We start from the raw sequence: 20,527 nt of genomic DNA, 5'->3' as shown, positions 1-20,527 counted from the left end.
AGAGTAATGGAAACTCAAATGTAATGTTTTTCATCAAAAAAGTTTCAAATATTAATCATCCAATCAGCTTCCGTCCACCCTTATGAGAGGAATTATGTATTGATGTCCAAATCCAATTGTATTCATTTCTTTATCAATGGTAACATTTTTTTGACTTTTGGTATTCACAGAGGTCATTTATTAGTCATATCTTTACGGCCACAGTCGGGCCAGAATCTTCACACTTGAACCGTACTCTCCGCACCTGTACCATACACCCTGGCTAGGGCCGAACTCTCCAGCTCAGGCCAGATAAAGTGTAATCTATGGGCTAGAAAGCAATTTTTACAAAAAGGAACATTAGGAATTAGTGATAAATTGTTGAGGAGGTCATGAAAAACTGTTTGGGCAGGGAAAAAGGTATGGCCAGACACTACATTATAACCCAGAGAAGTTTGCTCCTGAGTATCATGGTACAATTTGCTCTCCCTCAGTGTTGACTGTAGTGTCAACACTACAGTCAACACTAAGGGCGCTCCCCTTAGTGTTGACTGTAGGGTTGATAACGCAGTCAACACAGAGGGGAGCGCAAATTGTGCACTGCACTTGCCATGATGCAAAGGAGAAAACATTTCTGATAAGTAATATAGCGACCGGCCACACCCTTTTTCCTGCCCAAACTGATTTTCATGACCTCCTCTACCATTTATTACAAATAGCTAATGTTACCTTTTGTAAAAATTGCATTCTGGGCCATTGATTACACTTTATCCAGCCCGAGCCGGAGATTACGGCTTGAGCCAGAGAGTTTGACCCCAGCTGGAGAATACGGTCTGTGGAGAGTACAGTCTGGGTGTGGAAATTCGGGCCCGAGTGCGGACATAAAGATATGAGTGGGAAATGACTTTTGTGAATACCAAAAGTCGTAAGTGACTTCTGTGACTACAAAAAGTCATCAAGTTAGGATTTTGGCTCAGGTTACCTATGTGAATCAGCCCCTTAGTTTTTAGGGCTCAGGGATGGGTGGAGGGCAGGGGTGGTGGGGGATTTTAGGAGTCATGATGGGTCGTGTTTAATGTAGGTAAGGGTTTTTTTAGGGTTCAGGGCTGGGTGGAGCTTGAATGTGATAAGAAGTTTTAAGCGGTTAGAAATTGAAAGGGAATTAGGCGTAAAAAGAGAGCTTTAGGGTTCAGGAATGGGTGAAGTTTAGAGCTAGTTTGGGGTTTTATGGTTCAGGAATGGGTGGAGTTTGGAGTAGAAAGGGCTTTTAGGGTTTAGGGATGGTTGCAACCATTGTTTATACAGCTTAAAAAAAGCATGCAAAAGACAATTTTGATCAAAAAGACATTCTATTAATTTGTTTCTCTATGAAATGGTGAATGACATTCATTCTGAAAATTTCCGTTGAACAGTTTAGGTGAAATGGTTTCTCAGTAATGGTATTCCATGAAACTGTTTTTCTATTAAATCACATACAACCCAGGAGAGCATCTTAACAATTCTGCTGAAAACGTAGGTTCAAAGGCAATATATTTTCAAATATATAATGCAGATGGATACCTGTCTTGTGGAACTTTTCCACCTCCCACATGGACTACAGTTGGGTAAATATCCATCAGACTTGTTGGCACATCTATAACTATGTTCGCAGGGAGGACACCAGGCCACCAAAATATGCCTGGTACACGAATTCCACCTTCCCAGCCAGCCATTCCTTTTCCACCTGAAGAAGAATTAATGCAAGTGAGGGCAATTTATGCTAAGAATGCTTCACAATCTATAATCTTCAATTTTAAAATATGCTAACAGTAACATATAGTAAAGGACAGTGAGTTACTTTTCAAATGGTGTGTCATCATTTTGAATTATACTTAAATGGCATATGGTCAGATGTGCCAGTAAATCCAATTTTGCAGCTATACCAGCTGAAACATTCTAAGCAATAGACGGGAACATAAGTTTACTGGTCATTTTCAGGATTCAGGAGATCTGGTGTCATTTGTATCGCTGTGACTTTTATTTGTCAGCAGGAGATGGAAACACTCATAGATATCCAAAGTTCTTTTGTGTTTTATTGTTGAAATTTGTAGGTATCTCAATAGTCCTGCAGATACATTGTGTCCATTTTTAACCACAGTTGTATGGCCTTCTTCCAGTTGGAGCATTTGTCTCTTGAGTAGGTTTTTAGCATTTTTGAGGTTGTCTTCAGATAGCTTTATCTAGGTAATTACAGATAAGGTTAGAACAGATAAAATTAAGAGAATTGCAGCCTCCTTGTTAAAGTAGGAAGATATTTTAATAAGTTAGTTTGCTTGTTCAAAAATATGGAAAAGAATGGGATAATTGACTGAGGAAAATGTGCAAAATCAGTGGCAATTATCATAACGTTTTTGCCACAAAAAACTAGAGAGACAAGCAGACTTTTATAAACCATATTTTAATATCTATAGAAAAAGTTTTTGAGTAGACTATCCTTAACCACTGAAAGGGAAGTGATATGGAGGGCATCATTTTGTATACAATCATGGTAAACTGAGTTGCAAATACCTATTGCATTTATCTCTATTTTCTACTGAACTATATTTCCATATTTGTAACCTATAATTCCGCTTGATGTTTCACATTATGATAGTGTACTTTTGTTCATATATATTCACAAAAAAAACCAAAGGTTACCTAGACGTTATAGTTAGGCTCAGGTTTTACTCATACAAAGCCATTGAAATTCAAGTTTAATCTTTATTTCGTTGCTTTGCAACATAAAAGATAACAGTAAAATATAAGCATGAAACTCACAACAACAATCGAACTTACAATTCATAATAATTAGGACCCTGTTATAAGATCTACATTTCATCATATTTGGACACACAAAGTTATGGTTTGAGTTTATCACAGAAATTGAATAAATATTTAAAATGTTTAAAAAAACAAGTTAAAAAAAAACATTAAATTGGTTTATAACAGCCAGGAGTTTAAAATAATACAACTAACTAGAACAATTCATAATTTAAACGAGTCCAGGATAAGCTATTTTTCTTGATTAAAATGCAATAGTTAGTTTCCGTCTAATAAAATGTACGGCCAATAAGAATTTGCTGATTCCGAACACAATTTCTTGGCTAGTATCCGTACTTAAGATCCTGCCAGCTTCCCTATGGGAAGTGGAACCAATATTGCGGCACAAGGGAACTATCCATCTTTTCCTTGCCCTACCATAACTAGGGCAGAAAAACAATATATGAAAAATATCCTCCCTTTGGTTGTTAGTGCACAGGGTGCAATAGTCATTGTCTGTCTTCCCCCATCTTTTCTCAGTTACCTTTGTCCTCAGCGTTCCATATCTGAATTTTATATACAAAGATTTGGCCAATGGTGGCTGGATTTCATCAAAAAATTGTTCAAAGGATACCTCATTTTTTACCATAAGGAATTTTTCTGTAAGAGGACCGTGTGTTCTTATATACACAGAATCATGGTTCACATATGACCAAAAGGACAGTTTGACTATTTTCTTAGAGGCTGAATTTAGAGATTCAGGCTCGTTCCAAAAGTGTGTTAATCCGAGCTTAGTCAACCAAATTTTTACATGTTTAAACCAATAGATTTTACTGTCACTATCGAGCTCAAGGACTTCTTCCAACCCATTTTTATAGTCGGATAGTTCATGGGTTGTCCACAATCTGACCCACAACAGTACTGGTCTCAATATTACATGATGATCTGTATGTTTGATGTTTAGATCAAGAAATAAGGGGATCAAGGGGGTATTAATGGGAACTTTTAAAAGCCCCCTAATAAATTTATTCTCCAGTATTTCAAAGGTTTTCTTGCATACTGGCCCCCAGATTTCCGCCCCATACAGTGCAGCGGATTGAACCTTGTATCTAAAGAGCTCTAGTGCTGGGGTAACTGCCTTATTCACACTTTTATTATATCTCTGTAATATTGGAAAACAGTTTTGTTTAAACACCAATTTTGATTTCTCTAGTTGTGGGCCCCATCCCATTGTCGAGTCTAGCAGGACCCCCAGGTATGTAAAACTGTGCTCGTAATCTAGTTTCTGACCGTTTAACATTAAGTTCCTTTTAAAGTTTTATGCGGGTTTAGTGCCATGTATTTTGTTTTTTTTATATTGATTTCTAATCCTTTTGAAATACAATACTGTTGGAACCTATCTAGTAGGATCTGTAGGCCGCGTGGCGTTTGCGAGATTAAAATTGTATCATCCGCGAAGAGGAGGGACGCAACACGTTCCCCCCCCAATCGGGGCGAATCATTGTCACAATTTTCCATATAGGCTGCTATATCGTTTACGTAAAGGGAGAAAAGTGTGAGGGCCAGTACGCATCCCTGGCGTACTCCCCTTTTTATGGGGATTGGGTCTGTAAGTTCCCCGTTTGGACCCCACCTTACCTTAGCATAATTCTCCTGATGCAAGCCCATCACAAGTGTTAACAATTCGCCTGGTAGTCCTTGCCTATTCAGAGTTTTCCAGAGTAAATCGCGAGGAATTAGGTCGAATGCTGCTCGTAGGTCTACGAAGGTCACATACAGGTGACCTTTGCGGATAATAACGTATTTCCAATACAAGCAGCATACCATTGAAATTCAGCAGTTAAGCTAACTATAACTGGTGCCCCCTCAACGCACTGCTTATGATCTCAAATATTACATCACTCATGTCATGTTCAGTGACATCACTGATCACTTCACCGATGACATTCCAAATAACTAACCCTGGGCGGGCGGCTACGTTCCGTGCACGGAGTGTGCGTAGTGCCGGCTTCTACGCATTTTGCGTAGCAGGCGTAGAATCCGGCACTATGCACGCTCCGCAGACGGAGCGTTGCTGGCCGCCACCCGCCTCCCTCCCGCCCTCCCTAAATACTTTAAATTAATAGTGTAAAAGAATTAAAAGGCACTTACCTTGCCCGCCGCTGCCTGCCGCGTCCCCGGGGCTCGCTATCTTCATTGCTTCCGTCTTGTGTATCTAATGCGCATGCGCGAGCGGCCGCGCATGCGCATTTCTCACGAGAAATGCGCATGCGCGGTCGCCCGCGCATGCGCATTAGTACACAAGACGGCAGCCATGAAGATAGCGAGCCCCGGGGACGCGGCGGGCAGCGGCGGGCAAGGTAAGTGCGTTTTAATTCTTTTCCACTTTTAATTTGAAGTATTTAGGGAGGGCGGGAGGGAGGCCTGCGGTGCGTAGTGGGGCTACGCGGAGTGCGGAGGTGGGCGTAGTTTCTCGCCCACTTCACGTAGCTCCGCGAAGCCCCACTACGCCCACTACGCCCAGGGTTACAAATAACATCTATGCACTTTTTGTTTTTTCACTGAACTCCTAAGGTTTTTTAAATTCTATTTCCTAACTGCAACGTCCCTGTAAACTTTGTTTTTTCAATAAAGACAAAGTTATGATAAACTGGTAAAAAAGTTATAAAAGAATGCCAACGTGGTAATACACAATGCAGATAAGGGCGACAATGCAGTTCTTTGGCCCAAACAACTATATATCAAAGAAGCAATGTCACAACTAAATGACACAAACTGTTACAACAAATTCAACATTTCAGAGGTCAACCAGCACAAGAATCCTTTCTAAATAAAATCAAGGAGTGGCATAGCATGGGTATGTTATCGCAAAACAAATTCAAGTTTTTTAGTAATAAACGTTGTATATCTCCAGTCATTTACTTAATTCCAAATTCACACAAGAGCCCCACAGAACCACCTGGGCGCACAATAATCTCAGCTGGAGGCAGTATAATAGAGAACACTTCAATGTATTTTAACTATTCTTTACAGGAGTATGTGAAGAATTTCCCATCTTACATCCAAGACACTGGTGACTTTTTGAAAGTGATCTTTGATATTGCATGAGAACAAGATTACTTATTAATCTCTATGGATGTCACCTCATTACATACCAGTATTGGATATAAGAATGGCTTAAGAGCACTGTAGCACTTTTTAGGAACAAGACCATTGATTCTTTTTTAATCACAGCAAAATGTTATTAGAAATTGTTGAGCCATGTCTTAAGAGTAATTATATTTTGTTTGAAAAACAACTTTACAAACAAATGAGAGGTACAGCCATGGGAACCTGCTTCGCCCCCAGTTATGCGATTTTGCAAATGGGCTGGTTGGAGGAACAGGTGCTAAGGCAAGAATTTCACAAAATTTGGAACGAAAATGTGGTTTTATGGTCTAGGTTTATTGATGATGTATTTGGACTCCAGAAAGGCTCAGAAAATAGTGCTCTCAAATGTTTTCATGATATTAAAATCAATCAAGTGACTCTACACTTCACAAGCACACACAGCAAGAAAGAAGTGTTTCTCCTATACATAACAGTTTTTGAAAAAGAAGGTAAACTGCATTCCAAAATATACAGAAAACCCACAGCCAGTAATATGGTGTTACATGCATACAGATTTCACCCTGGCAAACTAAAGTCAAGTATTCCTAATGCAGAAGCTTTAAGATTGCATAGAAATTGCAGTGAAGACAAAATATTTAAAATATCGGTTGAAGAAATGGCTTTCAGGTTTAAGAAGCGCAGATACACAGTGGAAATAATAGAGAGAGCAGTAAAAAAGGCATTTAACCTCAACAAAGTTCAATACTATTCAAACCCCGCCAAAAACAAGTGAAGAGCATGAGAGTTCCAAATTGAGATTCATTACAGACTTTAGCAGGCAACATAACATCATACGCAAAGTACTGAAAAAAATTGGCACGTACTAAGTAGTGACAGAATCATTGGTAAATTGATGTCAAGACGATTGGGTATCACTTACAAAAGAGTGAGGTCTATGAGGGATGAACTCGTAAGACCACTTTAATACAGCCTGACACGGGTAATTGGATGAAAACCAAACAGGGATTCCGAAAATGCACTAAATGAAAGACATGTAAACATGGCATCAATAAAGTTCATTGCATATATTTAGAGCCATGGCCACACAAAATCAAGGGAGCCATGAATTGCAAGACAGACCATGCTAAATATGTCTTGGATTGTCCATGTGGATTATAATGCATAGGCAGCACAAAACATCTGGTACACAAACGTATGTTGCAGCATACAAGAGCAATTAAAAATGGAGACTCCTCATATCCAGTAGCACACCATTTTGCAATCACCCATTACAATGAACGCAGACATGTGAAATACTATGTGATAGACATTGTACCCAAATCCATTGGGGATGATCGAGAAAAGACACTAAGGAAATTTGAATCTAGGCACATATTAAGATTCAGCAGAAAGACTCCAATGGGGGTTAAATATGGATGAAGAAATCTACTCTCACATTTAAAAGAAAAGAGCAAAGCACCATGCTTGTAGACCAGCATGCAGTTTTCAAATATTAAGTTTCATGCTTTATATTTTAACTTCAACTTGCATTTAAACAATTTGTCATCTCAGTGTAAAACTCTTTAGTTTATCTCTCCTTTCCATACTGTTCATTGCTATTTTTTTAGAGTCAGAAGAATGTTCAGAATTAATGTCAAAATGGGTCTTAGTTAAGAGTAATTTATATCTTTGCAGACAAAGCTTTAAAAAATTTAATAAGCGCATCTAAATTGCAATGGAAACATCTTTTGAGAATACCCTTTTTTAAGCCCACTTGAGCATATTGTGTGATGCATGAGGACAAATGGAATGCCGTTGAATATATTTAAGGGTTTATACCAGCTATGATTTTATAGCAGGATGAAAAGCTGTAGGACGCATTTGCATTTTTAAAACATTTTCTTCATGAAAACCACTGAAGTTAATTGGTGACATTATAATACTTGGCTTTAAAACCAAAAACAGTAAAAAAAAAAAGGAAAATAATTGAAAATAATGTGTACAAAATGTTTAGAATGCATAGTATGTTTACTCTTTCAATGGTGACACGTAATCACATGGCGATGACAAAATGTTTTCTGATGGCGGTAGCTGATATGTGACCAGGGGCCAGATGTATCAAGCCTTTTTCCCATTTGCAAACAAGCCGATTCTCAGAATCGGCCTGTTTGCGAACAGGAAAAAACCTTTTGGGATGCATCGGGATGCCATCGCGAAATAAGGAATTGCAAAATATGCAATTCCCTATTTCGCCGAGGAGATTCTGTGTGCTTTGAAGTCTGGGAACTTTCTGCCTCGTTTTGCCAGCCAGGAGCCCCGTAGGGGATTGAATCTGCGTGGGAGTTTGCAGGCGCTGGAGGACGGGACTGCGAGGCCCATCAGGCTGTGCGTGTTCCAGCGAGCACACCTGTTGCCTCTTCCCGTGACTCCGCCCCCTATACCTGGTTTCGCATTTAACTCGGGCAGACCACGCGTTAGCGGGACGCGTGTGCGGGACCTATCCCGGGACAAAGCCCGGACTAAGGGCGGACCCTCTGAGACCCTCCGAGAACCGAGGAGCCCGGACCGGGCACACCCCCTTGCCCAACAGGTACTGGTTGTTCCATCATTGCCCCCTCCTGATCTTTTGCACTGCCATCCGTCTGTAAATGTCTACTGTGATTATAGAGCAGCCCATGTCCGACAAAGCGGGTGTGTTGTTGAACGGTACGTTAGACAAGTACTTCTCCAAGTCATCCCCTGACATTGCAAGGGAAAACATCTTGGCGGAGAAGCGAGCGGATCGTCGCCGTTCTGTGGAAAGTATGAAGAATGGGTCAATTCTCTTGCCATTATCTCCCGCTATAGGGCTGATTGACATTGTCACCGAAACGACACCTAGCGAGTCGATTAATGTATTAGATATTCACCCCTTGGATCTAAATGTGGTTGTGCTTACACCTAACATGTCAACTAAGATAGATGTGATTAGGCCAACCTCTACTCCCCAAGCAAATAGCTTATGTATGCCAAAGGGTGACGCTTTGCCATTGGTAACAACATCCCGTAACAGGGTCACAAAACAAATACCCCCCGAGAAAAGCTATGGTCCACCGCCTATCAAGAAACAGCGGAAAAGGAGGGATCCGCTACAACCCAAGTTGAGTTGTCGAGACTTTGGTAAAAAGGCGATCACTGCCATGAAGGTATCTCATACTCTTCAAGTGGAATCCGAGGGGATCTCTACATCGCCTTCATCATCACCCCAGCCTAATCCAGTGATAGATAATGAGGACAGTATGGACACCAGTGGGGTTGTGAATGTATCAATAGAGACCAAGGGCTCTGTGACACTATTAGATATAGAGAGTTTGATTAAATCATACTCTGCGAGTATTATAGAGAGGCTGATGGAAGTGGAAAGCAGGCTGTGTAAGATTGAACATGCATTAGGTAGTAAGGATGCTGCAACTGACCCTGGTCGAAACAATGTAGGTAGAAAAAATCAGAATACTACATCAAAAAACATATCGACCCCTGTGCATGTGCCTAAACACATCCCAAATCACATTACAATTCCTCCTACAATTGTACCTACTGTAAAATCCATGGGGAATACGGTAACAGCGTTGGTCCATCACCATCCTCCTCCCAAGCCTCCTCAAATAAAAATCGTTGATCAACCAACTATAAGTGCCACAAATAAAACTATTGACAACAATAATTCTAACACACTCTTGAGAAAACCAACAAGGGAGGTGGGAGAAAATAGACATACCTGGGGGAAGCCTAGAAGGACTCCCTTGCCCGAACTTCCCCCAGAGGCTGTACCCTATGTGGTAATTTTAACAGGGGTGTCTGTGCTTGGTCACAATAAGCGGGAGGGTTTTGCCCAATTAAAAAATAAAATTATGCATTGGCTGAGCATTTACAGGCCAATTGCAAATCACATTAATGGGGAAATCACCCATGTTCGTCGTCTCCAATGGTTAGGGGGCAAACCTAAAGACATCGAAGGCGATATAGTGGTTGTGAATTTTCGAGACCCCAATGCTGTACAATTCATTTTGAACTGGCAGACGGGAAGCTCTAATAATTCAATAATTCCTAAACCACTAACCTATTTCTATCCTAGGTCATTGGTGTTTCCATCTCAACACCACCCGCCCCAGTACTGCCCTCCACAGCGCACACAGCAACCACAGCTAAGTAATCACTTTAGTGTCCAGGACGCTGTGAGTAACCAACATGTTCTGCACCCCTCTTCATTCCAGAATGTAAACAACATGTATCAAGCACCGTACCCTGTGGAGATCCCAGATCCTAGGGCATGGAATTATGTAATGCCCAAAATATACAATCCCCAGAATGGAAGGATGGATCACCTAAAACCCTTCACCCCCTTAGAAACCTTTAATAGGTTCGACATCTTTAGCGGTCTAGATGACTGTGACTGATGCCATTCGACCAGGGGGGATGAGGGAACAGATAAAATGCTTGTGGGTGATGCGGGAATTCCAGATAAGCTTGATGTATCTGACAATACTGTGCTTCCCCGTTTGGGTAAAACTGTATTCCATGATATGAATGTATTTGAAGATGTAAATGCTATGGAAGAACAGGTATTAGCCATGACCATTCTGGGGAGCACTTTAACTGTTGAAGTAGCGCCTCTGGTACCCCTACCTGTGTCCTTCACCAATCTTGATGAGATGCTTGGGGCTGTTGTTGAGAGGCCACCAAATCTCATTAAGTCGATAAAAATGGTTTGTTGGAATATAGCTGGAGTTGTAAAAAATCTGAGGGATCCTGAGTGGACAAACTTTATAGAGTCCTTCGATTTTTGCTTCCTCCAGGAAACCTGGGCAGTTGAGGCGCCTCATAGGGTGGGCTACAAGACATATGGAATTGGCGCGATTCCCTCTAGAAGTGGAAGGGCATCAGGGGGACTTTTGATATGGGTGAAAATAAATTTAAAGGTAAAGATCGAGGTGATACCCACTAATTCTGTAGATATATTGGCGTTAAAAGCTACAGTATCTAATGGGAAAAATCTATTCCTTGTAAATATTTACAATAGGCCCTTACCTTCCTCCGGAGAATCGCCAACTATTGCAAAATTAGATTGCTTCTTGAGTAATCTGGATTCCAGGCACGATCTTGTTATTCTGGCCGGAGATTTAAATTGTAATTTTGAGCCAGTTCAGGGTCTTAGCGAAATTTTTGATGAAGAAGACCAAGTAAACAAAATCCCTACTCTAGAGAATGTTAAATCAGTTAAATGCTCAACTTTGGGTCTCCAATTGATGAGTCGATGTACAGAACACTCTCTTAGGGCTTGCAACGGAAGGTTACCATCTGACAGCTCTAAGAAACCAACATTCACTAGAAACACCTACAAAAGTAATCTAGATTTTGTCATCGCTTCTATCCCTCTCTGGCCAAATCTCCTGGACTTTGAAGTACTGGAAAGGTTTGAAAGTGATCATTTTCCCTTAACTCTGACATTAGACGTCTCACTTTTTAATAATATGGTCGAACAAAGTATAATTGAGGAAAGGGCGAATACTAATCTTGAGATTCTAATTAGTAATAACAGAAGATCTCTGAAATGGCCACTCATATTGGACCATAGTGACATCCTTAGTGAAATATATTCACTTCTGGCCGGGACGTTTGGGCCCTACTTGGCGACAACGGGCGAAGATGTAATAGGAACTGCATTTCTGCCAACACACCAACATTTTTTGGATGAAATAAAACTATTAGTCACCAAGTTGCCCAAAAAATCCCAACAGAAGACTCAGAATCTGTCCCATAGTACACCTTGGTATGACAGATCCTGTAGAGAGTCAAAGAGGGAATTATTAATTGCAATTAAGGCCAAATCTCCTTTAGATGTAAAACAAGCAAGGAACAAGTACAAATCTGTTCAAAGGGCCGCAAAGATGGCATGGGATGAAGATAAATGGGCCAATTTGCTGCTAGCAGCCAGGGCGCGTGACAATGTCGCTTTCTGGAGGCTGGTGGCAAATGGGAACAACGTGGGCAGGGTGGTCAAGGATGTTTTTCTAGACGAACAAACTTGGGTCACCCATTTTACGAACCTATATAAAAAATATGATGACCCAAATTTGGATTTGCATGTAACAAACTGTGAATCCCCGGCAGACCAGCTGTCCTTTACTTTAGGCGAAACAGAGCTGGCAATAACCCAGATTAAATCAGGAAAAGCTCCAGGCCTGGACAAAATCCCTGGGGACCTATACAAGCATGATTTAGCAGTATGGGTACCCTATATTAATTTTCTGTGCAATGTATTTTCTTGCACTCTAGAATTTCCTGAGAGCTGGAAGGGAGCGGAAATTGTTTTAATTTTTAAAAAGGGAGACAGGATGGACCCTTGGAATTATCGGCCAATAAGTTTAATGGATATTTTACAAAAAATTTACTCACGCCATATTTTATTACGCGTGAACAATTGGCTAGATGAAAATGCAATACTGACCAAATTCCAAGCAGGATTTAGATCTAAAATTAGCACAATAGATCAGATTTTTAGATTCTGCTGCCTCTATTGGAAGTACGTGGTGATTAAAAGGTGCCATTTATATGTTGCCTTTGTCGATCTAAGGGCCGCATTCGACTTGGTGCCTCGCAATCTCCTATGGAAAACCTTGAGTGCAGCAGGTATGCCAGATAACCTTGTCACTCAGATTAAGGAGTTACATGCAGGGAATTTCGCGAGAATTAGATGGGGTCCAAATGGTGAACTAACCCAGAAGATACCCATTGAGCGTGGAGTCCGCCAGGGCTGCGTCCTGGCCCCCACGCTATTCTCGCTTTTTGTAAATGATATTCCCCAATTTTTGGAGAGATGCAAAAATGACTCTCCAAAACTGAATGGTGAGAAGGTGACATCGCTACTATTTGCTGATGATACCATCTTGATTTCCCAAACGAAAAACGGCTTGCAGACAATAATAGATACTTTTAATGAATACTGCAGCCAGAAGGGGTTGGAAATCAACATGAAGAAGACAAAATACATGGCCCTAAATCCCATAAAACCAGACAGAGGTTGTCTAACATTAAACGGTGAAAAGCTGGAATCCGTCCCTCATTTTTCATACTTGGGGGTGACTTTGGATTCAAACTTTACCTGGAAAGCCCAAATAGATAAAAGCAAACTAATTTTTGCCCAGAATGCCAAACCTATTCTCAGGGAGCAAAGTTTAAGTACAAGTAAAGCAGCTTCCCCTGTGATGGAATTATTCAAGGCCAAGGTCCAATCAGCGGTCCTTTATGGGGCAGAAATATGGGGTCCCGGCTCAAAGGAAACTTTCAGTCTCCTAGATAACAACTTCATGCGAAGTTTGGTAAGGGTTCCGAGAGGCACCCCACTAGTGCCCCTGGAACTTGACCTAAACTTCAAAAGAACCGACCACCAAGTTTTGATGCGACCCTTGATGCTGTGGGTCAGACTATGGCATGTCCCTGAACTTCAAGATTATAGAGACGGGCTAAAAGAAGTTATGATACTTGATAGTCAGGTTGACATCCCATGGTTAAGGCATATCAAGATTTGGTTAAGTAATATAGGGCTGAAACACTTTTGGGAGAACCCTGAACAATTACCCGCCAACCCCAAATTAATATTAAAAAGGGCCTTTTGGAGTTTCATATTACACAGGACCATAAGCAATAGAAGTTGTGGGACCCTGGTTTCAAGGTTCCTAAATTTTAAGGACGAACCTTTGTATGAGACTTTTATGGACGGAATAGAGCCCCCGCTTGCCAAAACTTTATTTTTAAAGTTTAGATATGGAAACTTACAAATAAAAACAACCTTGGCTCGTTGGGCTAGGAACCGTGATGTAGGAACCTCGACAATGGATGTACATTGCTCTATGTGTACCCATAACCAGATTGAAAACGAGCAACATATCCTTCTTTTCTGTCCTTGTTATACTCAGGCAAGAAAGAGATGGATTAAACCCATTTGCCTTCTTCTAGGCCTGAGGTCTAGTTCACAGGCTCTGAGAATCTAAACAACTAACACATCCCAACAAATAATATTTAGTGTTAGTAGATTCCTACTTTCCATATTCTACATAAGGAAAAAATTGGGGCATCGTTTGTAATGTAATTGATCTGCTTGGAATTGATAACATGTTGCTTATTTTGACTTATGAATGTAATGCTTCCGCTCCAATTAGCTCCCAAGTCGTTCGTATTTTTTTCCTTCCTTTTTAAACTAATGTTTTTATCTATTGTAATGTTTTATTATAATGAAATGTAATGTAATATATGCATTGCTCTTTTATGGCATCAGTGCCGAAATAAAGATTTAATGAATGAATGAATGCATTTAAGGAATCACAAATTGAGATTCCTTAAATGCAATTCTGGAAGCACCAGAAATGTGTTATTTGGCCTTAAGGAATCGCAAATTACTACCAACTTTAAGCTGGTGGTAATTTGCGAGTTCCTAGAATAATTAACTTTTTTTGCATTTGAAAAATTATACATGCCCTTAGGGCATGTATGTGCAACACATGTGTACACATGCATATTTCAGGGCTGCAACAGGGTGTCCTTTTGACACCCTTGCACCCTTGAAATTGCATTCGCAAATTGCGAGTACCTATTGGGTATTCGCAATTTGCAAATGTCTCCCCATTAATTCCTATGGGCCTCTAGACCCATAGAAATGAATGGGATGGTATTCCTTAATTGCGAATCGCAATTTGTGATTCGCAATTAAGGAATATGTAGGAATCACAATTATTATTACAAAACCTACATACATTGCATTTTGTGATTCTGTAATAGGGAATCAGTAAATTTCGCTATCATAGAATCACAAAAGCAATCCTTGACACATGTAGCCCCAATGCTTTTACAAAGCCGAAGTGCCTTAGAAGGAGAAATAAAGAAATTTGCAGCAAACATACATGTGCCTGGAGTCTTACTGATATTAGCAGTTTGAACGCAGTCTGTAGATAGAAATATGGCAGAATGAATAGGTGTCCTGTGTTGGGTGTTGTGGCATATTAATATGGAATAAAAAATGTAATGACTTAAATAGGTGAACTTACCGGTATCCTTGACTGCTTCATGGGGATATTGTGGGGGGGACCTTTAGTGACCCCGCAGGAGGGGGGAAGTTTCTTTTCAACTTTGAAGCTGCAACTTTTTTTAAAAAAAGCAAGCACCACCTGCTTGCTTTTTGTAGAATAACCCCCGGGTGGTTCAGGGCCCAGGGGTATATGGTAAAAATAGGAGGGCGTGCATTGGGCTCCGGCCTAGGGCTTATCAAAGCCGTGGGGACCGCTAAATCCTGGAGCACTTTTCATTATGTATGAGGGAGGGCCCACTGGGCCTGCCTGCAGCCCCAGAGACCGTCATCCACCTGGTGCTAATTCCAACCTCGTGGACCCCCCCTGCCCCAGGGACCACAACCTCCCTGGGGCTAACTTTAATAATATGGGGGTGTCTTGTGGATCCCCTCTGCCCTGGGGACCACCACCTCACCGGGGCCAAACTCTAAAATGGGTGGGGGGCCCTGTTCTTGGTCCCGGGGACTGCCTACTCCCCAGGGGCAGGCCCCTAGCCATGGAGAGGGGCCATGTGATCCCCACTCCTGGAGCCCTAGATGATACTGGTGACCACCTCCTGCCAGGGACAGCTCCAGCAATTTCTCTGGGTGCCCACCTCTGGGACATTGCAGTTTGCTGTGGCTTGGCAGGAGCGGTGCCAAAGCAAGCAAGAGCTCTGCTTTCAGCAAGGGAGAGCAGAAAATGCTTTCGCTTGCTGAAAGCAGAGGATGTCTGTTTCTTTGCCTGTGAGCAGGAAAACAGACATTGCTTTGAAATCCAATGAGCTGCATGTTCAGCAGCTACTTGGGTCTCAATGCAATGCCGGCTCCTGCAGGAAGCGGGAACCAGCAGGCCCTGTGGAGGCCTTTGGCGACCCCCTCAGTCCCCAAAGAAGTTGCCAGGCCCCGGGGGATGGGGTTCCAGGTGCAAAAAAAACAGCCCAGAAGGGGCGGGCACGTGAGCCCTCCATTAAAAAAAGATATATTAATGCCTGGCCCCTGGGGGTGAGGTATTTGGGGCCAGAATCAGCCTAAGCAAGGGGGCCACATGAGATCATAAGCAGCACATTGTGGGTGTGAGGTATATTTTAATTCTCTAACTATAACTGCTGAATTTCTCTGGTTTTATATGAGTAAAACCTGAGCCTAACTTTAACGTTCCCGTAACCTTTGGTTATTTCAGTGAATTTTTTAGGTTTTTAATTCCTTTTCTTAACTTTATCATCCCTGCATCCTTTGTTGTTTTCAGTGAAAGTCAAAGGCACCTCATCCCTCAACCAGTTGTGTCCCCCCTCCCTGGTTGATCTAGCCCTGGGGACTCCAACTCCTGGGGCCTGGCCTTTAAAAAAATTATTTGGGGAGGATCCAGCTAAAATACAATGGGAGAAGGGGGCTTTGTGTCCCCCCTCTCTGGGCTACTTTTGGTCCCAAACTACCTCTAACAGGAGAGCAGCCCACATGGCCCCCCTTCCTGGGCCAATTTCAGCCTTGAAGACCCATCCCCTGGGAATCATCCATTTACAGATGGGAAGGGGGCTCTGTGGCCCCCTTCCCTGAGCTAAATTCTTCCCCAGGGACCTCATCCCGGGGCCTGTACATAGTTAAGTGGGTGCCCCCAGGGCACCCATTTTCCATTTGGACTGTGGGCAGCCTGAAGGCCCCTGCTGACCCTGCTGGCATTGCTTTTAGACATGGGGAGCTGCTGCAAAGGGAGCTCCCTCTGTTTAAAAGCAATTGTGCTCTGCTTCCAGTAAGTGTGAGATTTTTTTTTTGCACTTGGTTGCTAGAAGCAGAGTGTTTGCTATGGCTTGGCTGGAGCGGTGGGCACCCACAGGAGATAGCAGTAGCTGGTTCTGGGTGTGGCAGTCCAGGTAGGGTCCACTACTTTCTTACAATTTGCCCCTGGGAGGTGGGCCCACAATGTTTTAGACCCCCAGCGGGGTCCCTGTCAAACCCCACCAAGCCTAGGGGTCAAGGTAATCCTGCCCTGCCCCCTTCTTATTTTTTGCCTTTTTCATTGGGACTTGGACAACTCTTAGTCCCAAGATGGCTGCCAACAGTTCTTGGTTGAAAAGTATGAACTATATGAATATTTAGAGTCTTGCAGCCCTCATATTGTTTCTCACAGAAACATGGGCTGACATTATCGCTGCCTTACCAGCAGATTATCTGATGACTCGAATAGCCAGAGAATGCAACCAAGGCAGAGGGTAGGGCTAATATACAAAATAGTTTTTAGAGATATCATGCTACTCTGTTAAAGTCACTGACTGTGAAGCCCTCTCTTTTAGCTGTAAAGTAAATATTCACGTTAAGCTTCACTGACTTTTGGTATGCAAAACTCCTGGTCCCAGGATAAACTTCTTTGAAGCCCTCATTGACTTCCTTCAGGGGAGTGTGCAATTTTGGAACTACACACTATTAAGGGACTTTAACTTCCATTTAGATGACTCTAGTAATGCTGATACTAATACTTTTATTGACCATCTGATGTGCTTTGATCTTAAACAAATTGTCCGCACCCCAACTCATCATGTGGGACACATGTTTGATGGAATTTTCTAAACTTTCTGGAGCTGCAAGTAATTGACATCCTTCCAGGTATGTGTTCTGACCACATGGCTGTACAGTTCAGCTTCCTTGTTAAACAAATGAAAGTGACTCCGAATCCAACCAATCAGGCAAAATTGGTCAGGTCAGAGAATGAAGTCAACAGTTTCGACCTAATTATGACCCTCGACCCACCCAACCTTTTCTTACGAATGCCAAAAACATTGCAATTGTAGCAGATACAATTGTGAATGGTGCATTTCAGTCTTCGTTGGTTCACACACAGTCCCTTGGGGTTCTACTTTTAGGCCTTGAATTTGCTGATCCTGAGTTGTCCACACTTGTTGTGTGCAACTCCTTTTACTGTGTACAGTCTTTTAATGACAATTAGCTGTTTTGGCAACAAAATCATTTTTGGGATTCTACAGGTAGCGCGATTAAGCAGAAAATGCTTTGGGTCCAAGAGGGTCTCACTTACACAGGTTATACATACATTACGACAAAGGGGTGCAGGAGCGCACACTGTTGGTAACTCTATGGCTGATGCAGCAGCCAAATCTGCAGCAGCCACAGTTACAGTAGCAGCTGTTATGAGGTCAATGACTAAGGTTGATGGTGATATTGTTGTCAGCTGTTGCCGCAACAAGGGAGGGTACACCATTTCTGCAGGGTTTCCTTTAATGTTATACTTATCATATGACGACTGACAAAGTACCCTTTGTAACTATTCCTACGGTCAGTAAACGCTGGATTCCCAATGATGACCGCAGACTCTCGCTTATTGTGGCTACCCATAAAGGCATGGTTTCTGCCCATGCAGGAGTGTCTGCCAGAGTTTCTCTTTTACAGCAACCCTATTGGTGGCATGGTTTATACCAACATAATTTCAAATATGTGCTTTTATGTGACATTTGTCGACCTATCAAGAGTTCTACTGTGTTACACGCACCGCAGACCCATCTTTTCATTTCTAACCATCAGTTTGGGTGTATTTATCTTGATCATTACGGTCCCTTAATATCAGGTAATGCTTTTAAATATGTTTTGGTTGCAGTGGATTCATGCACAAGGTTCCTAGGGATTTGGCCACAACACTGTGCTGATGCTCATACTGTTATAAAAGATTTGCATGTCTTTGTAGGGACGTATGCCTGTGGCATCTTCCATTCTGAACCAAGGTCCGGCTTTTGCCTCTAAGGTTTGCTGTGATTCAACAAAGTACATGGGTGTGCAGGTTCATTTCTTGTCTCCATATAGGCCCATGGGCAGTCCTGTTGTGGAGCGGATGAACCATGACTTAAAGCAGTCTTTTACACTGCAGTACCATCCCCAACCCCCAGTCCTACATTAACACTACCCAGCATCGCCCTCTGACACTACCCTAAACCCTAAAACACTACCCTGCACTTCACACACTCAACGCTACCCTAAAACACTATCCTGCACTACACACACACCACAACACTACCCTACACCATAAAACACTACCCTGCACTGCACACATACCACAACACTACCCTAAACCCTAAAAAAGTAACTCCCACCCCAGGTCCAATATCCCATTACCTCTCTCTCCTTGTGGTCCCTTTCTCCTCCTCTCACGTCAGCTGAGGGGCGCTGCACGGTGCACGTCGTTGTGAGGTAACGGAAGAGCCTCAGTTTCCTCACAACAAGGTGGATCACCATTACAACGCATGCGTTAAAAAAGCGCTTGTGATTTAAAAAAATGTGTAGTAATGGCTAGGCGTTGTTACATCGCATGCGTTGTAATGCTTATGATGTAATGGCATGCGAGGAAAGAGTTGTGTTGTAATGGCTGTTTCCCTTAAATAAACTGTGCAATAGGAAAAATCTCTGTGGTGTCAGTACCTGTTTACTAAGAAAGTGGTATTGGACGTCGTATGAAGCTGATCTTATATATAAATATATATTACCTACTGGCGGTCGCCAGTAGGTATATATAGTTAGGATTTTTTTCCTATGGGATTTTTGAAAATTTTATGTTGAATAACTTTGGCGTTTGAGGACGGAATTGGCTGAAATTTTCAGGAAAATGGAACATTCTGTTTCTGAGCAGCCCTGAAAATTTCGGGGGGTTTCGTCAAGGGGGGCCGAGAAAAAATGGGGGTCCCAATATGCGTTTTTCCCATGCAATTTTCCATAGGGCGGTTGGACTCACTTTTAGCTCGAACGGCAGAATGGATTTCCACGAAACTTGGCAAAATTGTAGATATTGTTTGCCCGATGTGCCTTTGCTAGGTCTTAATATATGTGCTCCAGTGGATTTTGATAAATTAACGTTAAAAAAATATATATATCTGTGACAGCGTCCCGGTTAGCGCCCCGGTTCGCGTACCTGACGCGTAACGGAACTTTGCGAGGAGAAGCGGATTGGCTCTCCGGTGACTGTCAACATTCTAAACAGTCCGGTGCAGCCGCCATCTTGTCTCTCGGTAGGATCGAGAGACAAGAGGTGGAAATAAATGAAGGGGGAAATGAATAAAAGGGGGCAAGGTAGACCCCTCCTGACCCCCTAGGATTGATGTGGGGCGATTTTTCGCGATAGGAGCGTTACCCGGTACGCGAACCGGGTAGCTTACCGGTAGCGTAACGGGAGTCCGCCATCTTGCGTTAAGGTCTAATTTGGACACAAGATGGATGCTAAACAATGCTGGGATTGTGTAAAAGGGGGCAAGGGAGACATATCCTGACCCCCTAGGTTTTGTGAGGGTGGATGAGGAGACCCATATATGTCAACAAAAATTTTTTTAATTTTCGCGCAGTTAGCGTCCGGTGCGCAAACCGGGTAGCGCTCCGGAAAGCGTAAATCATGAAAATTATTTTAAAAAAAGTTACATTCAAAATGTGTTTAGAGTGATCATAGTTAGGGTAGCTCTGAGAAGAGCTTTTGGGTCTGTGGTAGATTTAGGTACTTATAAGTAGGTACCAATACATAGTCTTAAATTCAGGATGAAAATTCTGTTCCCCTCATCTGAGAAGTGAACTCCATCTCCTCTGTAGATATCTTGCATGTAGTAACACAAGTTATTG

The 20,527-nt window shown here is 42.2% G+C and overlaps 1 protein-coding gene across 5 annotated transcripts in view; it reads right to left on the bottom strand.

Moving 5' to 3' along the window:
* The window catches only part of LOC144772899 (arylsulfatase D-like), a 417,503-nt gene that overhangs the window by 23,701 nt on the left and 373,275 nt on the right, over positions 1-20,527 (bottom strand). For all 5 annotated transcript variants that reach the window (XM_078657579.1, XM_078657576.1, XM_078657575.1 and 2 more), the window contains one exon: positions 1,540-1,702. In XM_078657579.1, coding sequence (XP_078513705.1) covers positions 1,540-1,702 — 163 coding nt within the window. The remainder of the gene's footprint in view (positions 1-1,539; positions 1,703-20,527) is intronic.

This window comes from Lissotriton helveticus, chromosome 8, assembly GCF_964261635.1.
Source record: "Lissotriton helveticus chromosome 8, aLisHel1.1, whole genome shotgun sequence".
NCBI classification, from domain to species: domain Eukaryota; kingdom Metazoa; phylum Chordata; class Amphibia; order Caudata; family Salamandridae; genus Lissotriton; species Lissotriton helveticus.
This window is presented reverse-complemented; position numbering and strand designations above follow the sequence as displayed.